Raw genomic sequence first — 27,968 nt, forward strand, 5'->3', positions numbered from 1 at the left:
TAATTTTGAGTAAACGAAGTAATTGCTGAACAAAAAATGTATGATAATTTTGCTTTTTATTTTCTCAATAATAACTTCACATACAAGGTCCAAACAGGGTGTAACAAAACAGTATGACAATGAACCAATACATCCTAGCATTATATACAATCACCATGCCTTATACACTGACTGGTGGGGCAATCATAGCAACACACGTATGCTACCTCAACTTTTTAAATTGATATTTCTGAGTAATTTGAATGAAAAATTTCGAAGCTAATAACTTAATTAGACAGTTTAGGTAATGTTTATTTGATTTTGCACGTAAAACTAATATTGTTTGTGACAATGGCTTCATATAGAACTGAAATTCCTGATCTGAAATATTATTGTTTGTCCATTGTAAGATGGGCCCCTGACTTTTGAAAGTACACTAAATGTACTCTTAAAGCATCCGGCCCCAATTCATCAAAGTTTCTCAAGCATAACAGGTTTAAGTCCCTTATTTCATTGCTTAAACTTAATTAACATGACATAAAGTAGTTTATCATTATTATCTTAAAATTATATTCCTGAAACAGTCTCAAAACTCTGTAAAAAGAGAAAAAATAAAGAAATTATACTAAAAAATAGTGTGCTAAGCTTAAACCTGTTATTAGAGGTATGAAATAATTATAGAAATTGGAGCCAGGTTGTCAATATTTTGCAGGTAAAAATTTAATGCCAATAAAGGCAAAAGTTGTAAGAACAATAAGAAATCAACTTAAACAACAGAATACTCATTAAACATTTGACAATATATCACAAAACTACAAGTGTATATTGCAAAACAGTAGAACGTTCTAAAGAATAAAATAAAATGAAGAATAAAATAAAATGGTGATCAATTATTCTAATTGCAGACATCAAGACTTAAAAAGTAATTAACATCAAAGAGTTTTCCACTAAAATAGTTGAATAACATCAATACCTAATACTTTTAGTGACTTTTAGTTACATGAACAATTTTATGGAAGTGTCAATATAACCTGGACGGTTTAATTCAAATAACAATTTTGATTTGAAAATATGCAGCATTAATATGTTTTAAATGGCATTGTGTACCCTAACGGGGCCGAGAACTGTGTTGACACCATCCATAAGTTCCTTAGTGAATGATTGTTTGAGGACGTTTCTAAAATCGGAATAGTGCAGGCCAATAGAATTGGTTGCCGGCATGGCGGCACGGGATCTCGCCCAAGAGGTGTGCTCGTAACATTCTCAGTGAGTTTGTTTTGTTATAAAAAAATACAATTTGAACTAACCACATTCCCATTACTAATAATATTTGTCTTGTATAATAATGAACTCCAAACCTGTTGTGAAGCCGCCATTAATCCACCTCTTTATACCTGTGTTAACATATATATATATATTGAGTTTTCACTTGCTTTTACTTAAATATAAACTGTGATATAATAAAAGAATATTGAGTTGAGTTGAGTTGATTTGTAACAGCCCTACAGATTGTTGCAAATGAAAAATAAATATAACTGAATAAAAACTTATCATTCCAACCAAGAAAACAAAAACAAAGAGCTGACTACTGGCCATATACAATGTGTGGTGTGTTATCTTAGTATTTTCCAGAATAACAAAATTAAATAATGGTGAAATAAAGCTGCTTACTGACTATAAACAATGTGTGGTCTGTTATCTTAGTATTTTTCAGAATAACATAAATAATTATGAAATAATCACTCATAAACAATTGTAGATGTTAACAAATGTAAAATGTCTTTTGTTGTAGAAAGATAGCAAGAAAATACTAAATATCAAATATTGTAGTTTGACACAAAATCTGATTCAATGAACAGTAGGAACCTAAATGCAATTGTGGGATTGCTATTTTACTTTTTCATACAAAAAGTGAAGATACTGCTCTGAAGAACAGACATTTTCTTTGGTTAGTTTCTAAATAATTATTTAGGAAGTATATATAAATATTTTTAATAATTATAATATATATTACCAATAGAATAACTAGAGTATCATAAGATATGGTAAGGCCTGGCATAATTGGAGTGGTGTAGCACAGCTAAGTTAACTTATTTTAAATTCAAAGGCGTCAGCCATGCCAATATGGACAATGCACATGTTTTCAGGGATTTTGTAATACTATGTTTGCAATGGCCTTCAGTTCTTTCGGAAACATAAAAAAAGCATAAGTTATTCAATGTTCAAGCACATTTAACACCCTGTAAAGTAACTAAACTGTATCTCCATATACTACAGAGGTAAATGTTCCACACATTTTCGTGCCAAATATAATTTAAATGCGGACTTCTGAATGCTTGCATCAAGCATGAAAACCTTGTGCAGATAATGAATACATAGTTCAGTTTGAACACACATATCTTGTGTAGTCTTGTAAAAAGTGACTAGAAATATACTCTGACAAAAATGACCGACTTATAAATGCACAGGCAATAAAATATGTCACGGTTGTCAGAATTAGCGTGCATGGGAAAAACCCTTAAAAGATGAGTCTAAAAAATGCTTAACATGTAAAAATGATGGTATTTTAATCCTGAAAATATCGCAAACATAGTTTGCAAAACACATGGAAATGACAAAATAAAATAGAACTATAAAATACATAGTTTTTAAAGCAAACAAAACACATCATGAAAGGGAGCCATAACAAGATGAACATAGGAGCTTTCAACCTTTTAAAACATGCATTATATAAAGCTTTAATAACAAAACAATACATCCCTAAGTAGCTGATAATAGTGATGACAAATTTTTTAAATGCTAATGACTTAAGATATTGCTCTAAAAGTATCTACTATCAAGGTTATTGTTGTACACAACAAAATATAATACATGTATACATGTAAGTCTGAAATGTATATGATTACTATTATTTAATGAATATACTAAATACATGCATATTCAAACTACAACTGATTGTTAGTTGAATACTGATGACTGGTACAAGAGATATACCGACTATGTCGTCACATATCAATGAATACCAGATAAACTGTCCACTAACATCATTGAGCAATAATATGTATAATTTCTCATGTATGCGCACGCAATGACTACATCAAAATGTTCCTGTATTTCACAGGTTTTAAAAAGAAACCTATATATTTATCAACTCAAATCTCAACAATCAAGACTGTTGTTGTTTAAATTCTTAAGTTGACACAAATTTTACGTATATATATATACATACAGTTCAACACAGATAACCCCTCAATAAGATAAAGTCCACAATATAACCCAAAATAATATTTTTTATAACCGCCCCCCCCCCCCCCAAGTAGCGTAAACCAGCAAAAATAATCAAATACTGTAAGTGACAAGGCCAAAATCATATGAAGAAGTATAAAAATATGTTTGACTGTTAAACACTTCTTGTAACAAAGGCAAAAGAGTATCTGCTTAGTCATACAAAACACAGAACTATTTCCGTAAGGCATAAAAGAGTATATTTGTAAAATTTTGGTGGAATATTGAAATTCCTTTTGCGGTGTAATCATTGAAAGCAATTTTTTCATGAGTAGCACAGCAACAGGTGAACTTATGATTTTGTGTGAGAAAAATGTCAATTTATCCAACATAAATTGGAAAATCGAACGATATTCATAATGTTCAGATGTTACATTTTGTGACATTATTTGAAACATTTTCGACCAGCTCAGTGAACGCATTTTAATTTCATTAAATAGACGTACACCAAAATCTATAAAAGCAGTGTAAATATTTGTCAGAGTACTCTCATGCAAAAAAATAGTCTGAATAATGGCAGTATTAATTTCCAGGATATAATTAAAACCAGGTTAAACCTGCCCACAGGTGCGATGTAAGACAACTTTAGAAATAAACTAGGCAGCACAGATTTGCGATTTTCAATCATATCCTTTTACTGTGTTGCGAAACTTATTATGCAAAAGCCCTATTTTTACAAGTAAATAATCACTAATTCATCCAGGAAAATAAAATCATGTTTGGTATTTAAGACATGTTCATTGGTATTCTACTTTTTTGGTAGGACAATTTAAAAATAATCAAAATGAAATCAATTTCTTAATAATTGAAGAGTATATTGGTAGTATAATGGCAGTGTTACTATTCTGTAAGGGGAAGCAACTGCTGTCAAGCCCTTGGACTAGAGAAGGTTCTTTTGCTAAACGGCATTCCCCAGACCAGTGAAGGTTCCTTTGCTAAATGTCAAGCCCCCGGACCAGAGATGGTTCCAAGACAATGTTAAAGTCATTGAGCGTGTCGAGAATGTGAGTGATGAAGGTGATGAGGTCATTGTCACGCATGAACGATTTCTCCTCGTACATCTGAGCTGTGATCACATTCCGGGCGATCATGGGCAGCCACGACTGCAGGGTGTGATCCCTGTAAATACAACACAAACAATATGCAGCAGTCTTCAGTATTTATCTTGAAGGTTTATCGAATATCAACCATGCTTTTGGCAAATTTATTTTTCAGCAAAACTTCTTTACTTGCCGAAGTTTGTACAAAGGCCTCTGGCCGATACACAACTGCCAATCCCTGTGGAACAATTGTCATGATTTTATATGGAATTTGTGTCACAGAGCATTTCTTTTATTGAAAGCATAATGCAAAAACATGCAGAGCAGCAAAAAGTCAAACAGTTCTATTTTGGGCCGAGCCCAAACAACCTCATTCACAGAACAGGCCTATTATTTCTACTACATAATAATCTGAATCAAATTAAAAGGTCCATCAGTCTACTTTCAACTTTGTCCTATTACTCAAATACCATAATACCAACCTGATTCCCACACAGACGAAGATCTGGAACTTCCCATCCTTCCCAACAGACTCTGCATCCTCGTTGATTTTTGACAGTAGACTAGATAAAGCCCAGAACAGAGCAACCTCGGCCTCCGTACGACGCCGACCTCCCTCTCGTGACATGGAAGGCTCCAGGTGTGAACGCACACGCTCTTTAATAGACAATAATAGAGAATACTGTAATTGTGGAGGATGGGAAATTGAAGAAAGCCCAAATGGACTATTACTCGTAATAACCAGAGATTATAATTTATCATTTTTTTTATTTCTAGTGAGTGTGCATTCATGAATAGTGTGAAGTTCTGGTCTTGTCGACTTATTGGCATATGGTCATGTCATTATGGAACACCTTGTTTGCTACAACTACTAGAATTGGTCATTTCAGCTTCTCTTGACCTAAATAATAATTTTAAGATAATAAAGAATTAGTTCTGCAATTATTTTTTTAATTATTTCTGCAAATTCATTTTCTAATATGACACAAGTGTTTGTGAACATACCAAGGTAGTCCCAAGTGTAGAATTTGTTTCTGAACAAGCGTGATGAGCGGAAACCGTACAGGAAAATCAGCTCAATACACTGAACCAGGCCTTTATCCCCACATAGCAGGTATGTCAGATTGCCTCTCTGAAATATAGGTAGATTAAACTGTATACTAGGAAGAGGAGAAGAAACCGTACTGGGATATAAGCCCTATACACTGCACCAGGCCTTAATCCCCACTGCAGGTATGTCAGATTGCCTCTCCAAAATATAGTTACGTGATATAGTTGTATACAAGCAAGAGGAACAGAAACCATTCATAAGCTCATACACTGGACAAGATCCTTTTCTCAAGTCAGGATGCCTCTCTGAAATATTATGGTTAAATTCTCAAATTGTCTAGGATTTTTTTATCGCAAGAGGCAAATAATGAAATTTAGACAATTTGTCTTGATTCTTATCATGGAGTGTACCTGCTCTCAGTTCAGGTGAGCATAAAAATATAAGTGTAAAATCTACTACCATTATTATAACACAACGTGTAATGAAATATGACCTTGAACAAGTAACACTGTTTTACTTAACCTGACAGAAATAAAACACTGTCCGAATGTACCTCTTTCTCTGACCGGTAGAAGTGCTTAATCAAACCGTTCACAGCGTGGCCCAGCATCTCCTGTATGTCGGGGATCGTCAGGTTTCCTGTCGTACCTGTAACAACCATAAATACTCTCAATTACCCCATCCTACATTGTTAAACTAAACATCCTAGAAAGTGCAGTCATCCCTGTGATAATTATGATAAGCCATTGTCTATCAACACTTTGCGCTGCCTACTTCTGTTGGACAGTGCTGTCATTGAGAAATTGAACACTCTGCAAGTTTGAGGTTACTATGGATTTTTTTCGTTGCAAAACTGTTTTGTGATCTATTCAAACATGTACCATCTGTAAGTTGTTCTTCTCCTTCTGTATCCAGCCTGGTTAAGACAATCTTACCTAATTTAACTGAGTGCTTTTCCATCGAAACATCCCACCCCAGGAATGCAAAATAAGGAAATTCTCTAGGGGAGGTTCCTGTTGTTTGTTTGTAGTAAAATTGGAAACAAACTTCTAGTGTTTGAATGAAATATCCCTGTTGTTAAACCCTAAGAGTCCTTTTTTTTATTTATAAAAACAATATATGGAAAAAACACAAAGGATTTATACAACCTGTATTTGAACATTGCCTTACCAGGTTCGGCAGGGCTTCTCACTGACACCGGGGACGTTGCCCTGGGAGGGGAGGTAACTGCACTCAACAGTTCTGTAATGTAAATACAAGTACATGAAGGGAAAGATATTATGACCAATATTATTCTATAACAAGAGGCCCAAAAGGGCCTATGCTCTACTGGCATGGCTTTCGTGGTCATATCAATCCAGAGCATGTATGTATGGGTAAAAGGCAACAGACATATAGTTTATGTTTTGTGTTTGGGTTACCTGAAAACGTAGCACGTTCAACATCTGAGCCCAGAAAGTATTGTAAGCAGATTAGTTGCATGAACTATTTTAATATGTGCCAAGTAAAAGTCATCTGACAAAAAAAAAATGCTTTCAAAACTGTACTCATAGTAAAATTTTCTGTAGTTTTAAAAGTTAAAAAAAGTTGGTCAAAAGGTCAAAGTCAAGGGCATCCTAGGACAACATTGATCAATTTGAACAAACATTCACAATCAATTGTGTTGAGATGGATGCACGAACACACAAAAAGATTTTCAAACCTTTCCAGATTTATGTTTACCAAACCTGTGAACCCTGGGTGTGGCCAGTAATGACACCAGGTGCATAACTTAAACATTCACAATCAATTTTGTTAAGTTGAATGCGCAGACTACAGAACTTAAAGCTAAAAAATGGCCTTTGGGCTTTCAACAAGAACAAGGCAGAGAAATTTACAAAATCAACTGCAGAAGCAAAAAGCAAATTGTCTCTCAAAATCCTAGACTTGCAAATTGTCTCCCTTAACTCTAGACTTGAATTAACATATACATGTAAACTTGGCTAAAAATAGAATTCGCTCATGCAGACCTGGCTAAAAATAGAAAGCATTTCTTTAAAACTTTCATGGCCCATAATCTAGGCATTCATGGGCGGATCTTGCTGGTTTTCGAAAGGAACCAAGCTCTAATGGATATCTAGATACTGTACAAGTTTCATCGAGATATAATCAAAACTGAAGACTGTATCGTGTTCACAACCAATTGTTTACACAATAGCATTTTTTTATACTATCAAGGGCCATAATCTCGCCATGCATGGGCGGATCTGGCTGGTTTTCGAAAGGAACCGAGCTCTAATGGATATCTAGATACTGTACAAGTTTCATCGAGATACAATCAAAACTGAAGACTGTATCGTGTTCACAAGCAATTGTTTACAGACGCACGACCGCACGGACGCACGACCGCACGGATGCACATACTACGTACACATTACCATCGCATAAGCTCTTCTGGCCTTTGGCCAGTAGAGCTAACAAACTGCTCAATTATAGTAAGCTCTTGGCTTACAAACATTGTTTTTGTATAACATGCTACATTGAAGTAGAGACAATTAGGACCAAATAGCTATAATTCAAACTCACTTGGTTGAGTGCCACTTGATAATGAAACAATGGCTTTTATTATTTGGCTTTTGAAATTACAGAGTTTGATTCTTCCTTCATAACTTCTACAAAAAGGCACTATTAATCTTAACTGCTGAGTACTAGTAAACCATACCGCCAGCTTGGGAGTTCTGAGACAGCAGTTCTGCAACTAGGAGTCTCTCTATGCTGCCATCCTCTACACCTTTCCCTAACCACCGACCACACACAAACCTGGAACAAGACAAAACGTGCTCTACAGATGTATATGAGGTCATGGCTTACCTGTCTTTACAATCTAGCCAAAAAAATGTTTGATTTAAATCTGAAAGACATAAGAAATGAATTAAAAGGTTTTTATAATTAAGATCCATATCAAAATACTTTTGGCAGACTACACAATTAATAGATTGATAACCTGAAACACTGCCATCATGAGGTATCATTTTCATTTGATATTCATTAACACTTGGTCCATTTTCACAAAGCTAATGAGTCTAAGTTTGAGACTCTGAAAAGTAATTTTTAATTTTGTTGTAAAAATGGGTTTTAATAGGAGTAAATATGGTCAAAATTGCTGTATCTGTCAAAAATAATAATATCAAGCACACATCTTTTGCCAAAATGAGCTACATTATAAACTGAAGCTTTCTGAGCTGGAGTCTCAAATAGAAACTCGAGACCTTAGTGAAATTAAGAATATGGACCATGTTGGTATATTACCGGTATTTAGATTTTCATCGCAGTCTTACAGATTTATACTTTGTACCATAATAATTACCATTGAGGTAAAGAATTAATCCTTTTACTGGCCAACATACTTACTTGTAAGTGTGTCCGGAAATCTCATTCCGAATGAGCACATACTCTATAAGCCACTTGGGAGTTATGCCGCTGTTGTCATGGCCTATTCTCAACGTCGTTAGCACACCCAGATTCTTGTGCTGGAAGTATTTAAAATCAATGGGACAATCATTAAGCATTTAGCAGAACTAACTACCAATTTTCCGGAAAGTTATTTTCTTCACAAAAGTTAATAGATTGTCTTTAAGCACTTAATTTTATTATTAAATATTTCTTAAATATACTCTTATTTAGATGCTGCATTAATACATTATTTCAAATTTTTAACTATTCAATAATTTTATCTTTGAAATTCAAATATGCTTTTATATGAAACTCTATTTTCAATTATGTTAGATTTGATTTTAATAAATAATCATACATTCAATACACACATATATTTAATACACGTATGCACACATATATTCAATACATGTATGCACAAATATATTCAATACACTTATGCATACCTTCACAAAGAAAAAACTTCTTTCTGTAACTTTATGATCCCTGTTCACACATACGACATTCAATACACACAATACAAGTGATACACATACACATACAAATATCCACACAAAATTCAGGAAACTACCAACTTTATATATCAAAGATACCAGTCTTCTCCACGTGACTTATGCACATGATTCCAGGTTCACACATACGACATCTAATACACACACTACACAAAATACACATACACCTACCTCCACACAGAACTCCAGCACTCCCTTAGGTATCTCAATGATCCCCGTCTCTCCCATATGACCGGCAAACGTGATCCAGGGGTTAGCGCTGGTTGTCGTGCAGCCAAACTTCAGGCTTGGGTATATCAATACACGGTATGGAACCACTATAAAACAATTAAAGGAAATGGTTTAATATTAATATAGATCTAACAGTATTCCACTTATAGACAAATTTACACGTTTGGGCAAAGTATCATTTGTGGTATTTTGTCCAAGTTGGGAACTATTAGTCAATCTGGTAACTAACTTTTCTAAATATTATCTTTATACTCAATTTATGAGTAATTATAAAATTATCTTTGTCCAAGTGCCTTCTACATGTGGTATAAAATCATAAAGAACATAATTAATTTGGAGGAAAAGATCAATAATGCAAATGCAATTTAAGGTGAAGATCAGAAAGATTATTTAAATACAGCCTAAAGTTATTTGACAGCTCAGTTTACCTGTGTTAGTGTATGCGTTAGTGAAGCAGAAGTAGTCCATGGCATTGAGAGACAAGAGGTGATATAGGAACTGTTCCCGCTCATCCTCACAGCGTAGGAATGCGTAACGCTTGTACAGGTTCCTGAAAAACATACGATATATTAGTGAAGCAGAAGTAGTTCATATTCATTGAGTGACAGAAGGTAATACAGGAACTGTTTCTGCTCATCCATAAGACTTAGGAAATTGCAATGTTTTTTTTTGGTTCCTGAAATACGATACACCTACACAAGGTTAAGTCGCATTAATGTCTGCCTCTCACCCATCATCATAAGTATGATCCCCTTCTCTGCTTCATACACACAAAAATTGGCAGGTTAGAAATCAGTGGGAAGGAGATTTCATCCGAAGTCAGTTAAGATATATTAGAAAACAGGCTTGGAAGATCTACACATACCTGAGAAGGTAGGAATCAGACAGAAGTTCCTTCAGGTGTGAGGAGAGCAGTTTCTTCTCAAGGGCAAGTCTTACCCACGCCCGGGCACGACCTACATCAGTTTTTATGTTACCCATCTCCTGTACACGCCTGCAAGCAAGTAGAAAGCTTAGCCACAGCAACCGATATAAGCTACAGTTTGTAAGCCAGGCCGGTCTCTTAAACTGTAAACTTTTAAAAACTTTACAAGTCACTATTTTCAAAGTCAAACAATAGGTTATGTAAAGATTGGTAATTTGGACATTTTATTTTATTTCGAATTCTATATTTTCAAATAAATGAACAGATTTCATGTTGGAAAATTACCATCTTGGACCCATCAATTCCATCAACATTGAACTAAAACTATTACACGCCACGATGTCATTAGCCAGCATCGCACCATTATATGGTGAAATCTATTATTCTATGTCAAATGTTACACAATTAAACCTTTAAGGTAATATGCAAGACATATTATCAAGCATGAGACCCGGATTGAAAAACAACAACACCCACTGCCTCGGGCAAATTGCAAGCCTCATTACTGCCCCCAAAATGCAAGTTATTATGGTGAAAGTTGCCTACATACCTCATGTCACAAGAGAGGGTCTTTGGCAAGGGTTTGAGGGCAGGTAACTCTATATTGCCCCTGCTGCCGGTCCGCCGATGTCCCCGTCGTGGAGTCTTCTCCCCTTCTGGCAGTGCCATTGAAGACAGGTCTAGGGAGAAATCAGAGAAAAATCTTATAAACCAGTTCATGCTTTAGCATTTAAAAAAATTGCACATCATATGATTCATTGAAGAATTTTACATAAAAGACAATTCTTATTACATATAATTTTCTCTCTTTAAACATCACTTATGATAAGACACTGTGTTTCTACCTCATACTCAATATTGGGAACGAAAATAAAACAACAAATTTATTATTGATTACATAAACAATGTAGATACACCTAAACCTATCACAGACAAGCATAACCCAAACTACCAGTAAGTGTACATATGGTTCACAATGTTTGCAATAAAAATAACAACAGTTTTTGTCTTTTGCCATTTCATTAAACTAATAATAAGTATTTAACTTAAAAGAAATCAATGATACACATTTAAATATACATATATATAAAATACCCAACATTCATGGTTTCATTTGGAATTATATATATTATAAACGCATGCAAAGCATTGAACATGTGACATGTTTAGGGGCAGACTATAGTATTATTTAAGGAATGAATTGCGGGGTTGATGTCATTATCGGGGTATGAACGCAATTGGGTTGGTCAACTTTGACCAACCCAATTGCGTTCATACCCCGATAATGACATCAACCCCGCAATTCATTCCTTATATTTACACCAATAGTTCATTATTTCATTCAAGAATAGTTAAAAAACTATTTAATTTCATTTAAGAAAACTTTTCAGTAATCCGTCCTTACCCATTCTGTAAATAGAACGACCCGACTATAACCGGAAACATTTTTTTCAAATGACGTCTCAATAACGCGGGAAAAGATCAACCACTTGAAATCACTTTAAAACGTAAAAATTGAAACTCTTCTGGCACCAATATATTTAAAATTTAATAAACTAACACTTCCTAAAATGTTGATCTATATTTTACGGGACCTGCTGACACAATACAACCAATAACAAGATCAATAGCTTTCATGTATATTGTTATGCAATGAATTACGATCCGAACATATCTGAAGATGTTGCGTTCATCGATTGATGAACGCAATTGCCGAAAGGCAGTTCATTTAAGGAATGGAAGTTGAGGTGTAAATATATATATTTGAAATCCAAACCAAATACAGGGGAAAAGAACAAACCTACAACACTAAGCAATGGGATACCAACTAAATCTAAGGTAGAAATTACCGTGTCGCTCGCTACACAATCGTAAATGTTTTTAAAAAAAGGCTTAAGTGTCCATGGAAATATTTTTAGGCTTAACACGTATAGACAACACTAAATAAGGATTTATGGATGTTATTGTAGTTTTATTGTTCTTATACTTTAGCCAAAGCTTTAATTATTTTTATTGTATAAACATAATGACAATGACTTTCTTCTTATTAGATATTTGCTATTACAACAGTCCTGAAGAGTTTAAAGCAAACTAGATTGTAAAATGTTAAAAATCTTTTGCCAAAATATATTTCCACAGAAACTAGTGAGGCTCCAAACAGAGTGGTTTACAACACTACCTACTTTGGTATCTCTTACGGAGTATGCACCATGCAAGCGCTGGTGGTTGAAAGAACATAGCAATTAACTTTTCAGGTTAACATTTTGGAGACAAGACAAATTATATAATGCCACTATGAAAACAATTCAAAACCATTCGAAAACAATTAATATTAAATGTCAAAATATACATTTTTTTTTAAATTGTATTAAAAAAGTTCTGCTTTAAAAATGTGACCCCATCAAATGAAAATATTTTTTTATCGTTTATTTAAACAATTTGGACATCAAAATGATGACCTTGGTCAAATTAATGTGCTAAAGACTGATATTTTTGGGCTATAGAATCAATCAAGGAAGATTAAAAAATATGATATTAATTGTAGAAGTTTAAACAGTCACTGTTGAAATCCATTACAGAGATCCAGCATAAATATTTTCATACATATATAATTGTTAACCATCTTAATAAGTGTAAATACATGTAAAGGTTAATATTTTAAACATCTGAGGGTAAATAAGACTCCCGTCACCCCTAATCTTCACTCAAATATACAAAATACACACCTGTAAGAGTTAGTAGAAAAATCAACTGGTGAACTACCAAACTTCTACCCTAGGTTTAGTTAACTACCAACCAAGGTTACATTCTTCTTGACCAACCATATTAAAATGTTTTAAAATCAATTCACCTTGTGTAACGTTATACTTTTACACATTGTAAATCTTGACCCCTTTTAAAACATATGACAAACCATTTGAATAAAATAAAAACCCAATTCATTTAAAAAATGAAAGCAGTGCTTCATCCACATGTATTTTAAACATAATACTTCTGAAGAATCCAATCACTTACACAACTTAGATTGGCTTGACAGTTTATGATTGGTCAGCTAAAAATAGAAGTGTTAGAGAGTATACACACAGAGACTGTTGACTACACGCAGTGTGTTGAACTTACTACACAGAGTGGCATATATGTCAGTGAGGGAGGAGTTTAGGTCGGCTAGCGATCTACTCCTCCGAATGTTCGTCGTTTGTGATTTCAGACCAGTTGGGACCAACACTGTTATATAAAAAAATAAAACTCGGAGACTAAATCTAGTTTTTAGAAGTATTTGTAGAACACTTCTACAGTGGAAAGTATATAACATTATGATCCTTTATTTAAACCTGGACATTTTTAATGGAATATAAAACATTGTCTGTTATAAACTGTCAACTCTCATTTTCAAAGTTTAATTTGTAAAGTCAAGAACAACATTTTGAATAATTTCAGTTATTAAAGCTATCTTATATATCAGTATAAATTACTCATCGCTTACCCCCAAATACAGGTAGTGGTACATATGGCAACAAATTGAGCAAATCAATGTAAATATTTTTTCAAAACATAAAATTCATTAAAAGTTTAAGCACAAAACTAAACAATAAAATTTTACGATGAATCTCTGAAAAATAATAATAAAATACGACCTGTAAATGAAAATAGTGAAGAAGGAGAAAATGTTCAAAATAAAAACATCCATCAAGAGCGTTCTGTGCAAACATGGGTTTTAGATCTAGTTTTAACATTTGTTTGTAATTTTGCTCATGCGACTATTTTCTCCATCCTTCAAACTGAAAATAGTGACTGAAATGATCCACTGTACAACAGCTAAGTGGGCTAGAAATTGTGATGACCTACCAATTGGGATATTGTTAGACATACAATTGTATGTCGCACCCTCACTTAAACTTGATGCTGGAAATAAATACACGGCTCCTTAATATTATTGTACCTTTGTGCTGTATCGAAGTACCAGACATACATTATATTCAATAATGCACTGGTCAATAATCATAATTTTCAAATCAGCTTACACAAAAAACAGCGTTTTATTTATAAATTAATTGACCCAGAACAGAATTCTATGGCAAAATAGAGCCATTACTATTTTATAATGATTTCATAGCATATAGCATTGGTTAAAATATCACAAACAGAAGCCGCAAGCACACAGAGAAATGTCTGATAAATTTTGCCAATCAAAACACTCAACAATGATTTGTCATTATAAAGCATAAATATACATTTGTTGTTTACCTTTCATGAAAGTGACAGAACAGCTACAAATTTATTTTATCTATTTTCATCAAGTGTGATTATCTAAAATCCCAATACACAAGTTTTTCCCACCTGTAAAATCTACAAACAAATATTCCCATTGAGACATGCATAGATTATTATCCCAAAGCGGCGAGAGCCAGCCCAAGGTGAGGGAGGGATGGAATTTACCTGGAGAAAGAAGGTCCGGGTTGACTGGCTTCCCTTCATTACCCTCCTCTATCTCAACAAAGTTCAGCACATGGGACCACAGAGCAGACTTCCCCTGTAACATAGAAATGAACAGAGATACTAGATATAATAACCTAAATAAATATTATACAGTACATGAGCTGATGACACTTCTCAGCTTGCAATAGGCATTCTCAATTACACAAATTAGCCTGGTCCCCCCACTGTCTTAGCCTGTAGACCATGACTCCAGATTCTCTCTTGCAGGTCACACAGACTGGCTATCAAGGTGTTCCCCTCCACCCCAGTAAGGTTTCCTTCACTGTGACCAAGCTCCACCTACCTTTTTTGTCTTAAGACCCAGACTCACGATCCTCTCCAGAAGGTCACAAAGGCGGGCTATCAAGGTGTTCTCCTCCCCCCCCCCCCCCCCCCCCCCCCCCAGTAAGGATTCCTTCACTGTGACCAAGCTCCACCTACCTTCTTTGTCTGTAGACCGTGACTCCAGATTCTCTCTAACAGGTCACACAGACTGGCTATTAAGGTGTTTTCCTCCACCCCAGTTAGGTTTCCTTCACTGTGACCAAGCTCTACTGCTTCTTGTCCCATCTTTTCAACCAACATCCTCTTTGTCTGTAATAACATTATTATTTTATATGAGGTCATTGTGTGTTGTCTAAACTGTTACAAATAGGAATCAGGATATTTTTTTAGCTTAAAATGTAAGAAGTACAAGCTTATTGACTTATTTAGAGCTGTAGATATTGTAAACCATTATATTTTTAAACTGAAAATATGCAATTTTGAATTTTTTTCTCAATACGCTGGTTCCAATCCTACCTTTCAGATAAATCACAGATTTATATTGAAGGTTGACCATTACAATTATGGTATAAATACTGTGTCAGGGTTCTGAATTTTGCCAAATGTTGTTCACTGTCATCATTTTATCAATATATATTTTTAGATTTGTACATGTAAACAAAAGATTTAAATCTATGCTGGTGAGACTAAAATGTATAACATTCTTACATTAAGTTGATAAATACTAACATTCCGTCAATCAAATATTTCAATATTTTTATAAAAAATATGCTTTTCACTTCTGAAATCTTGCCTATAACAAGAATTATAAACTCAGTAGAGAAAACCTAAAACAATGACTTAAACAATGTTCAGTTACTGATCCCATAAAAACATTTAAACTGACAGATTAAGGTGAAAAAAATATACCTTAGTTTTACATTCTTTGAGCAATGTTTCCACAAACTTCCAGTTTGTCTGAGCCATCCCTCCCGCTGCCATCTCTGTCAGCCGGGGCTGGACAAGCTTACTGCGAGCTTCTGCCAGGAACTTCTGAAGATGGTGCCATGAAAATGTCTATATTCTGGGAATTTACTTGATAAATAAAGATCATAGTTATATAGGCACCTTCGCATTTAGTTGCCGTAGTCCAAGACAAATTACCCTTTCCAAAAACAAAACAATTCAGACAATAATAAACTACATTCAAAAAATAATATTTAATAACTTGATCAGTATTTTTTTGCTATTTTTGTACTTTTTAATATGAAATTTTATTTACAAAGATAGATTTTTAAAAATGTCAACCATCATGCCTTTTGCATAGCAATATGCTGTTCATTTTGCAAAGGGAAGAAACAGCTGCTGCTGCTACAGATAGTAGCTTGAATGTTTGCATTGCAGGCTTGCTAAATATATCATAGGGAAAAGCAAAATTCATGGTAAACTCAGAAACAATTTGCAATCAAGAAAAAAAAATCCTGCAAATTATTTTTTTCATGCAACATTGGCAACAGAACACAGACAAAGACAACTTTATTCATATATTTAAATGGTACATGTCAGTCAAAAAATATCTTAAGAATTGTTAAAACTTGCCGAGATTAAAACTATATAACAACAAGTGTTTTATTTTCATAAATATATTGTTAGTCCTAACAGATGTGCAGGAGGTCCTTTTTTGGGTATTTTGTCTAGCTATGGGGCGTACTGAAAACTTTATTCCACTGTAAACATCAAATTCACCACCATATTGTTTCAAGCTCACCTGCTGACACTATACAACTGACACTACCTACTGAAACCTTGGCGATGATTACTTTACAAGCATGCAAGGGGTTGAGTTTGACACACACTGCACATCTATTAAGACAAATATGGTAACAGGGAAGGCAGAACACTGAAGTGCAGCAGCATTGTAGCAAAATTGGATATGACAAGAGAAGAAAGACGTTACATGATCATCACAGTAAGACAAGTTCACGACTGTCTTTGTGTCCTCATGTTCACAATAGTCATCAGGGTCATGACTTTCAATCGTTCTTGTGCTCTTAAACAAAACCATGTTACAGTTATTGTGCTGAACATAAAGTACACATGGAACCTTGATACAATATTGTTTAAAACTGTGGGAGATAAGCTCACACAAATGTATGAATAAAAGCAAATGTGTCGCGGAGTGAATGCCAATAATTGTTTTCAGTTAAAAAAGGGGCGTTTGCCCATTGCCACTTAACCGGGTTTATGTTTAAACTTTTTGCTACTGAGCATGTTTCTGTAGCTTTTTGCATAAATATAACTCGCATGGTTTTAAAGCCATAGTACCTCTAACACATTTGTTGTTTTACATGTGCGTATTGTCTCTAGCAACATGTGTACTAAGTTTCATTTGAATATCTTAAATGGTTTTCGAGTAGTGGCCAAGGTTGATGTTTTTGCATGATGATTACAACAATGCTACAAAGGCTTTCACAATAGGACTTCATTTCTTCGGAAAACAAATAAGCTTACATGAATGCACTGGCAAAACTGTATTCTTAAGGATTGATCACATTTTTTCTTGCGTTTATGCTGTATGAACTCAGAAGGGCATGCCAGCAAATTCCATGAAGTGCTTCTTGGTCATTTGCTTGCTTGCCCTTCTGCATTCATACAGCATAAATGCAAGAAAAAAGGTGATCAATACTTATATTTACATTTACAAAATATATTCATTGCGATTAAGAATTAGCAGTATCTTCTGCTATTGAGTATTTGATCTTAAAAAAGTGTAACCGACAACATACGTTTGTATAAAGGAATAGCTGATTATTGTTAAGTCATATGTTAATGATTAAATGACGTCGGACTAATCCAATCGGAGCGCAATGTTGAAGTAAACAATGACGTGATAACTCCCTGCGTGTTATACAATATGAACGTCAAGTTTTATCTAAACAAAGGACTAGGCAGATGTAAATAGTATACAATGGATATTTTGACAGTACTCAGTGGCAAAAACTTGACTATGCTCAAAAACTATGACAACTACAGATTATTTCAAAAATTAAATGTTTACATATAAATACTTTTTTAAATTTGAATTACAGTTTATCCTCATTGCCAGCTAACCAACAGTATTGCAGGATTGATTGAGAGAAAGAAGAAGCAGGTCATGCAACACTTACAAGCCAGGTTTGCTTGGCCACAGAGCCCTGGAGGGACAACTAAACACACCAGCAAACACAAATACATGTAAGGCCACTTTCACATAACCAAATAAACCAACACATTAAAATATATAACTACAGCATAACAGTTACAGAAACACTATCACAGTTAGGAAACATTTTTCATTTCCTTTTCGTACAATTCCCAATTAATGCACCGGAACGCTTCCATATTTTACTGTAGATAATACGCTAGAATAAAAAAAATATGCAGGAGAAAAAAGTGAGGAAAATCAAACTCTTCTAAATGTTTAGTACACAGGGTAAAAAATAAAATGGAAACAATTTATATTATTATAATATTAAGTATTTAAGTGAGCAATCATTTTAATCATATTCTGTGGAGAATAAATTAATTGTGAACTATCTTTCATAAAAGGAATGGTACAGTATTTATGTACATTAGCAAATCAATCTGAATTCATTTTTATGTACTTCATTCCAATGGCCAATGAGTCTTGAAATGAAAATCCTAGATCACTGGATATGGAAATTAAAATAACAAAACTAATTCTGTAACCAATCAGCAGAAGTGTCTCTTTAAAATATACACAGTTACCTACAGGGTACAAGTGCAACGCTGTTAGAAATTACCACACGTAACACAACACTCAAGGATACAGTATCTCATGCCAACAACAAACCAATAGAAACTAGAGCTATCACAGACTTGATGAATACCCCCAAATGCTGCCTTGACACAGGAATGGTTAAGTGTCTTGTTTAGGAATTAACAACATGTGCATAAAAAAACTCACCGACATTTTGCTATTTTTATGTTGGAATGAAGATTTTTAGACCGTTTTTTATATTTACCGGGCCTATACTTTTGTTAGACCAACAAAAATGTCACCCAAACGGCAGGTGCACAATTTCCATACTGTCCAACATCTCTATGAAGTTTCATATGTGAAGTAAAATAAGCTTCAGACCATTTTTTCCTAATAAAAGGGCCATAACTCCTGTTAGACATAGCGAAATGTCACAGAAATTGCAGGTGCACCATTTCTGATGCTGCCCAACATTGCTATGAAGGAGCAATACTTTTGGAGGTACATGCAACACAATGTTTTGTGACATGATGGGACGGGACAAATACCATTCCAATAAAGCCTCCAGATATATCTATCTGGGGGTATGATAAATGAAGGCTATGAACTAAGCTCCTTCTTTAATTGACAAAAGTATTCTGATAGGTTCTGCATTATACCTCTCTCTGTCTGGAGTTGAGTTTCAGATGTTCTGACTGTTGCAACAAGCGGTCCTTTCTTCGCCATTTGGCACTGTCCATCTTAGGTCTGAAATATCATCATTAAATGAACATCAGAAACAGCACAAGCACTACCACTTAATCAAAGAAAATACTTATGTCATAATATATACGAAATATTCACGACAAGTATATTACCTGAGGCACATGACCATGACTACAGACACAAAATATTCACTAACTTGATATTAGCCTCAGAGTTGAGTATATCCTTGACAAGGATGGGAAAGAATCCAAGCTGTAACTCCGGCGGAGGGGTAACGTCTTCTGGCAAGCCTGGTTTCTTTCCAATATGGTCTATGTAGTTTGATCGCTTCTCTATAAGAATCTCTGAAATACAAAATCCCTGTGTAAGATTGTGACAGAACTATTTTCTTTAAGTTAATAAAAATCAAGAAAATTTTTAAGCCTAGGGAATACAGTATGTAAAAAATTGAGTACATTTAAAAAACACAATGGGCCTTATGGGTCTTTCACCTGAAGATATCATGTTACAGTTAGTGCTCAAACACTGAACTAGATTCTGCATATGGAATAGGAGTGCCTATCATTCTAGAAAATGTCCCCATGACCTTGAACTATTGATCCAAAAATCAATAGGTGTCATTTACTGACCATGACCATTATGCATACCTAGATTAAAGACTTTGCCAAACAGTTCAAAAGCTACTGAACAGAAACGCATGTAATGTTTCTAGTAAACGACAGCATAAACTTGACCTTTGACCTTACGTTTTGAAAATGAAAGTGTGACTCCAACAAACAAATAATCCCAGTCTCAGTTGTGTTTCGCAGGTGACACAAAAATAACTTATAAGCAGAAGATACTTCTGTAACCTCACTATAAGCATGTAAGGCTTTGGAGGGCTACAAGCCTAAAACCATATTATCAAAATCAAAGCAAATTTCACAGCAACCCACCTGTATCTTTGAGCTTTGAGCAAGGAAGGTAGGTTTGAGATCTGTGAGATGAAATATCCAAGCCTTCTTTTAGAGTCTTCACCCGACTTTCAAACACCTTCAAACTAGCGTCAGAGTCCTCCCAGTTTGAGATAATTTTATTATCAATAAGGGAGGCAAACATCTGAGTCTCGAGAAATGGGCTCATGAAAGGAAGATAACTCTCAGGCTGGTCACTGAGGAATGAAGCCTTATCAAAGTTCTGCATTGACTCCCTATTCGTAAGCCACGAGTCAAGATCCTGCGAATTCAATATCACAAACTCCTCGTACCAGCAAAACATATTCACAAATCTGTTCAGAAATATTTCACGTATGGCATTGTTAAACTTCAACTCCTCTAACTCTCTAGCAGGCATTTTACTCGAGTCAGTAAACTTTTCTTTAGCCTCCTCTTCTTTGGCAAGTTTAGGCGACACCTCCATTTCATATGTCCCAAAGTCTTTATTCCAGACACCGGTTTTCTTTGCAATGGCGGAAATTTTAGACCAAGCCTCACTCTGCTGCAAGATTTCCATTTTCTCCAAGCCAGGGGAGCTGTAGTTTTTTCTCATGCTTAGTTCAACATCAGCATTGGTATTGCTTAGCTGGCGAGGGTTAGGCCTGCGTTTAGGACTAGAAATGACAGAATCAGTAAATGTTTCCTTGAGCATGCGCTCCTTGCTGCTAACAATGGCCTGATACAGTTCTTCCTTTAACTCCTGTTCAAAGGGAAAGGCCGGTAGATCTTCAGGCACCTCAACTGTGTTGTTGTCGATGTCCACAAAACACAGGTTTGCCTGTAATAAATAATATAGTTTTGTTTATGTATGCTATTTATTTTGCACAATTGCAAAAAATGAATTCATCATGCTGCAGTTTGTTCCCTAGGCAGATACCAGTACAGGTTTTCTATTTTGAGAGTTTTAAACTAGGGCTTAAATAAGTAACCTCTTTTGCGAGAGACACTTATCCATAACACTTAATAACCCTTAAGTTTTTTAGATTTCAAAAAGATATAAATGTCCGCATTTCAAAAAATATGCTAGTTGAGTTTTGAGGGAGATGACAGATGTTTAGATTGCTAAAAAACATGTTCTGTGAAACTAGCACTTGTTATTTAATTACTAATTTAGATGGGTTTTTCCTTATAAAAATATTACCTCATTAGGTAGTTGAGGTTTATCCATGTCATCCTCCCCATGGTGTAGTCCCATGATATAGGGAACAGGAGCGTCCAGGAAGTGTTGCAGCGAGGCAGGCAGGATGGGCACATACACATGCTGCCAGGAAAATGGAAACACTAGCGTTACCATGCTCTCTGCGACCAGCATCAGTCGATGGTAGTCTGTAACATGAAATTGGCATATGAACAAACATAAATACTTTAAATATCAGTACAAACCAACTAAAGCACAAATGCTGCCAGGAAAATGGGAACACCAGCTTTAACATTTTCTCTGCCACCAACGGGTTAAGTTGTTTTTTGCCAATGTACAACTACTCAGTAAGTAAAATGTATTTTGTGTGTTTTTTATAAATATCTCTTTGATAGTAACAGACCAGTGTATTGCTATATATCATGGCAATAGCTACAAGAACAAGAATTAAGAGGAAGGTATAAGAAAATGTTCAATCATTTTGAAATCTTTAAACCTGCTACTTTGTAGTTTGCCACAAATCTGGTAATCAAATAACCTGATCATGCTCAAATTCAAAAACCACTGACCAGCATTGGACCAAGTGGTCAAGACCCAGTAGTCTTACATAGTTCAATTTCATGTACCATACATATAACTACTTACCAGATGAGAACAGGAGTATCTGATGTTCCAGCAACATGCTGACTAGCAGCTGGACCAGGTGGTCAAGACCCAGTAGCCTAGCATGGTCCCATTACATGTACATAGAACTACTTACCTGACGAGAACAGGAGTATCTGATGTTCCAGCAACATGCTGACTAGCAGCTGGACCAGGTGGTCAAGACCCAGTAGTCTTACATGGTCACATAGCATGTTCATAGAACTACTTACCAGATGAGAACAGGAGTATCTGATGTTCCAGCAACACGCTGACTAGCAGTTGGACCAGGTGGTCAAGACCCAGTAGTCTAACAAGATCCCACAGCGAGAAGTCAAACAGAGGCAGCTCACCAGTACCTATAGGTAGGTTATTGACATAGAATTAAGTCAAGGATTAAATGTACATTTAAATGTCATAATGACTCATCAATGACTTCACTGTACAATCAATATGAGACATTGTCTTTTTGGTGACCAATGGCACATTTATAACAACAATGCAAATGCGTAAAATCTCTACCATATTTCTTCAAACTGGTTAAGCAGATGGTATGTTTTTTGCAACATGCTCTTTTCATCAATAAATACGGCAAGGCAAACTTAGGCAGCATGCGTTGTCAATTATTTAATATGCATGTAGTAAAACATGTTAAACAGATGTTATAGATGTAACAAACTAACTTCAAACATTCAATATGAACTGAAATTGAAAAATCATTACACTTTTCCATGATTTTCTATTGTTCAAACAGGAAAAGTTTCATTTGTAAACTAGTGGAACTATAAATAAAGCCCATTAAAACCAGTTTATGGCCCCAATATCATAAAAAATACTTGCATACATGCCATATCCCCCGGCGGGGGGAAAAATCCCCCGGAATTTCGATCCATCCCCCGGTCTCCCGGCGGGAGATAAAAATCCCCCGGAATTTTATTTTTTTTGAAATTTTACATCAGGCAATAATGACAAAGTGAAACCACAGTATGTGAGTGAAACTCTCCAAAAGGAAACTTTTACAACAAGTGATCAATTAATTTGTAGTAATTATCAAAGGCAAAGAAATATTACTCTTTTGGAAGGAAGAAATTAATAATATTTATTCTATTCCCTTATTGTCTGAAAGTCATCAAAGCTGATAGAATTAAGCACAATTTTTTTAAAGACTTTGGAGGAAGGTAAATTTCATTTAATTGTCTCGAAAACATATTTTTCCAATGACATATTTTGTTCTGCAAGTGCATTACAGTATGACATGACAGTGTATCATAAAAATATGATAAATCATGAAATAAAATAATTCTGTATAATGCAAAAGTTAAGAGGTTTTCAAAGCAAACTATGTGAAAACATTTTTCCATACTTGCGTCTAAAAATACTTTAAAATTTCCCAACTTAGACCTGCTAAAAAAATCCCCCTGAATACAATCAAAATCCCCCTGAATTTTCAGCCTTTTGAACAAATCCCCCTGGATGGTCTCCAGAAAATATGGCATGTATGTACTTGAGTCAATTCTCAATCTGAACTTATTTAAACTAATTACATCATTAAATGATAAAAATTCTCAAATGTTTTTAAAAGTGTTTTCTCTAATGATAGATCATGTTGATAAAATAACACTTCAGTCAATACTACAAGACAAATGAGTACAATTTACTATCTAATAACTAATCTATTATCAGTTATTCCTCAAGCACATTTTTTGCTTTAAAATATTAAGCAATGATAATCAACATAAACATAATGATATCCATAATGCCATTTTAAAAGGAGTCAAACATTTATAATATTGAACTATGCCACGCTTTTATGTGGAAACATGGGTTAAGATTGAGAAATGTGCAGAGTATTTTTCGAGATATTTGGGCCTGGCTTCATTTTTAAGTAAGGTCTCACGATTCAAAAAGGCATATAACTTTTTCATTACATACATTTCTTTCCTGCGACGCGATGGTGAAAATTGATGCATATCACAAGTTTCACTTTTATTTATCTTTACACAGATTTTGTTGAAAGAGTGTACGGTAATAAACGATGATTAATTATATTACTTAATATACTGAGATGTGACTCAGACCTGAGACTGTTCGTAAACATGAGCCAAAACTATATGACTATAGCAGATACTTGATCTGTATGATAACGCATATTACACTTTAGCACGCTGTAACCAAGGCAATAGTTTTAACATTTAGGAATATTCAGGCATTTGCATGTGAAAATAGTATTTAAACAATATTTAAAGGTTAAAAAACTTGAAAAAAACAGAAATTGATTGGTACATATTCCTGAATGTCATTAACTTGTTACTGAAGGCCTAAATGTCATCAAACAAGAACGCTGCAAATGACAGATCTATACAAACTATATTAAATGAGTTTTATAGATAAAACATACCAGTATATTCCTTCATACATTTTCCCAATAGCTTGTGCCTATTTATCTATTCTACATCCGTTTTAACCCACACCCAAGCATTTACAAACCTTTGATATCATTCCAATCCACTGCAACAGTGAAATAGTAAAGCTCTAATGCATCAAGACATTTTAACAAACATATATCTCTGAAAAACATTTCATCAGAAATCTTCCATTCATGACTACATACACATATTAAGAATACAATTACAAGTCCCAAGGAAAATGCATTGAGTCTAATTAGATGTAAGTTTAATATAACAAAATCAATAAAATCAATTAATGTGCGTTAAATACTTGTAAACATTCTCTCTCTCAAATTACTCAAAACCTCAGGTTTCCATACTTGGTCTTTGACAGAAGATGGGTGAGGTGACTCCATAGAACTTCATACTGCGCCCAGGTGGGGGCATGGGCACATCGTAAAGTTGATTGTATATGTACGCTTCCAGAGGTAGCTGATTGGCTATCGGCTTGTGGACACTCTCCGCTAGCTGCTTGAGAAATGTCCTCGGAGCAGACACAAACTGCACTTGTGAGATGAGGCAGATACTCTTAGTCACATAGAGTCTGTCAGTTTTAATATCATAGCTCTCTGTAGTGTCAATGTCCCGATCGTCCAACAATGGACTGTGATCTAACAAGGGCTCCTGCAGCGATTGGGTACTTGTTATGCTCGTGATCAGCCCCCCTCCTCTTTCTGCTTCATACATGTGTTGTAGGGTCTGCATGGCCGCGCAGATCTGAACATTTGTGACTTCCTCAAAGAAGATGTAAGATGACCCATACAGTTTAGAGCCATCCTCTCTGGTGATTATAAATGAGTGGAACTGTGGCTTGTGACATTGTCTCTCAGTTCGAAATGAAAGGCCTTTTGGAAGACAAAGCTGAAACACAATTACATCCACAGATTACATTTACAAGCATTGAACAACAAATACTAAAAACAAAAATATGTTAATAATACTAAGAAAAATATGGCAGAAACACTTTTTTGTGGAAAAATTATCATACATGTGTACAGTCAATGAGATAATAGTGAGCAGATGTATCTGTATACCGGGTATACAAGAAAGGTGAATTTTTATTCTTTCTACACACTCACTGTCTGAGTTACAATAACACTTCTGTTATGATCTGCAATTCAAAATTTTAATGACACTTTCTAGGAATGTTTACCAAGACCTCATATATATTTATGATATTTTGTTTACAGAAATTCACAACAAGGTCAAGAAGCTGCACTCAGCACAAATTACCATTCCTACTGCATCTCTGTCGATCGGGTTCCAAGGCAGGGAGTCTGGGTAGTTCGCTAAGACTCGCGACTTGTACGGTCTCTGTAGAGGCGGACATTGCAGGTGCTCCCCTATAAAAATTGAAAGTAAAGATACAAATAAGAGCTTCTTCTCTAGACACATTCCTACTATATAAAGGCAGAGTTATTTCCAATAGAGATCAGCTCTGATAGAAACTCTGCTTTAACTTCCTAGTAACAGTGATGTGATTGACTGTGCAGCTGAAGGGCTGAAACCATTTTGACGATGCCTTTGTGGGGAAGCAACCTCCCGCAGAAGCAAAACTGGGTCTTTAGAAGCCATTTCAAGGGCCCTCCTGACTTCAAATTTGAAGCAAACTCAAGTGTCAATACCAACAATAAGCAAAAGCAAACAGCTCTATTTCCTATCAGTTAACAAAATACAAAATAGAACAATTTTTCGGTTCCCTGGATCAATTAGATGCACAGAAATCTGTGTATCCACGAATCCGCTGACATATCACATCCCTGAATAAGATCACTGTGAAAGGCTTAAGATTTAAACAGAACTTGGCAGAAGCCTTCCAAAGAAAAAAAAAAATCTATTTGTGGTCGTAGTGCATGGCATTTTTAGTAAACCTGACATGTAATTGTGTGGCTAGTTTAAGGGTTTAAATTATATACTCAAATACATTCATAAAAATGAATTAACAACCAATTTGAAACCAATGGAAGAAATTGATATATATATTTAATTATATTTAGATTCATGATTTTTTTGTTGAGAAGTGTCTTTTTTAAAAATATTATGAATTGGGCTCAATTTTACAAAAGAGAAAAACAATGTAAATGGGTAACTGATTTTTTACCCACGCACACTTCACTCCATTCAAATTAACCTTTTTTATTTGTTAGGCCAATCCAGGCACTCAGGACTGCATCTTACTCCCAACACCAGTAAAGTAAATCTAGGAGTTAAAGTGCACCAAGTGCAGGGCTTGAACACATGATCCTTTCTACAGATTAAAATAAACCTGCCGCTGGACCTGGTTCTATTTAACAGTTAACCCATGTACATCAAAACGTGAAGACACTAACTACATTTTCCAAAGATCCTGAAAGGACACTAAGAATGGAAATCAGTGTCCCCTGAAGTCAGGTATCCCCTGAAGAATGTGGCCTTGTTTCTTCTTCATTCTAATGAGTTTATATAGGCTTTTTATGTGGTCTTTGCTTTTTTTTACCAAGAATTACAGCCAAAGCATGTTGAAGAAATTCTTTAGTTAAATTTTTTAGTGTCTTTAGTTATATAAATGTATGCTTGAAATAGACATGTATTTTTGGTTCCTATCTTATTTTCTGCCTTTAGAAAGTAAATGGTGTCCCACCGAGACTCACAACTCTGAGGTTATGGTGTTCAACCATAATATTTGATATCCTCAGGATTCCGGAACAATGTTTGAGGCAGATATTGGACTTTTACAATTGCGTCACTTGTGTTCATCTTACAATTAGTCTTACGGAAACATGTCAATGACCACTGAATAGTTTTCGTATATTGATGTACAGATACAGTAGCTCTCACTACTATCTATTTATCTGAACATGTTGTCTTTTGTGAGTATGTGTGTTTAAATACTATCACAAATTTTAGTATAAAAATGACAATGTATCCGAAATATTGACATACCCGAAAGTAGATCAGGTTCTAAACCAGAAGTAACGTCTAACCCAGCTATAACGAAATAGTCAGCAAATCTTTGGTCAATTTTAGGGCCTGACATTTTTCTTTATTTATTCCCCATAGTAATGTTATTTATTCTTGTAAAACGCTTAATAACAGGAAAAGATACTTGACAGATTCATTGTTTACTT

The 27,968-nt window shown here is 34.8% G+C and overlaps 1 protein-coding gene across 8 annotated transcripts; it reads right to left on the minus strand.

The window, feature by feature from the left end:
- Window positions 1-39: 39 nt before the first annotated feature.
- LOC128237098 (DENN domain-containing protein 5B-like) lies at window positions 40-27,967 on the minus strand. Of its 8 annotated transcripts, XM_052952308.1 has the most exons (27): window positions 27,784-27,967; window positions 26,095-26,204; window positions 25,182-25,722; window positions 24,902-24,922; window positions 22,648-22,773; window positions 21,776-21,960; window positions 20,596-21,412; window positions 19,857-20,004; window positions 19,615-19,702; window positions 18,363-18,401; window positions 17,153-17,245; window positions 16,126-16,248; window positions 15,373-15,525; window positions 14,893-14,986; window positions 14,302-14,358; window positions 13,576-13,680; window positions 11,006-11,135; window positions 10,396-10,524; window positions 9,959-10,080; window positions 9,471-9,616; window positions 8,746-8,864; window positions 8,057-8,154; window positions 6,526-6,597; window positions 5,909-6,003; window positions 5,310-5,436; window positions 4,787-4,961; window positions 40-4,383 (listed from the first exon to the last, which is right to left on the minus strand). In XM_052952308.1, exons 1-27 carry the CDS (start codon window positions 27,875-27,877, stop codon window positions 4,200-4,202), a joined length of 4,191 nt encoding a protein of 1,396 aa, XP_052808268.1. In that variant the 5' UTR covers window positions 27,878-27,967; the 3' UTR covers window positions 40-4,199. The 8 variants fall into 8 exon arrangements, with proteins under 8 accessions (XP_052808268.1, XP_052808269.1, XP_052808271.1 ...); XM_052952309.1 differs by lacking the exon at window positions 24,902-24,922; XM_052952311.1 differs by lacking the exon at window positions 17,153-17,245.
- Between the last annotated feature and the right edge of the window lies 1 nt (window position 27,968).

The sequence above is a fragment of the Mya arenaria genome, chromosome 6 (assembly GCF_026914265.1).
Source record: "Mya arenaria isolate MELC-2E11 chromosome 6, ASM2691426v1".
Taxonomy (NCBI): domain Eukaryota; kingdom Metazoa; phylum Mollusca; class Bivalvia; order Myida; family Myidae; genus Mya; species Mya arenaria.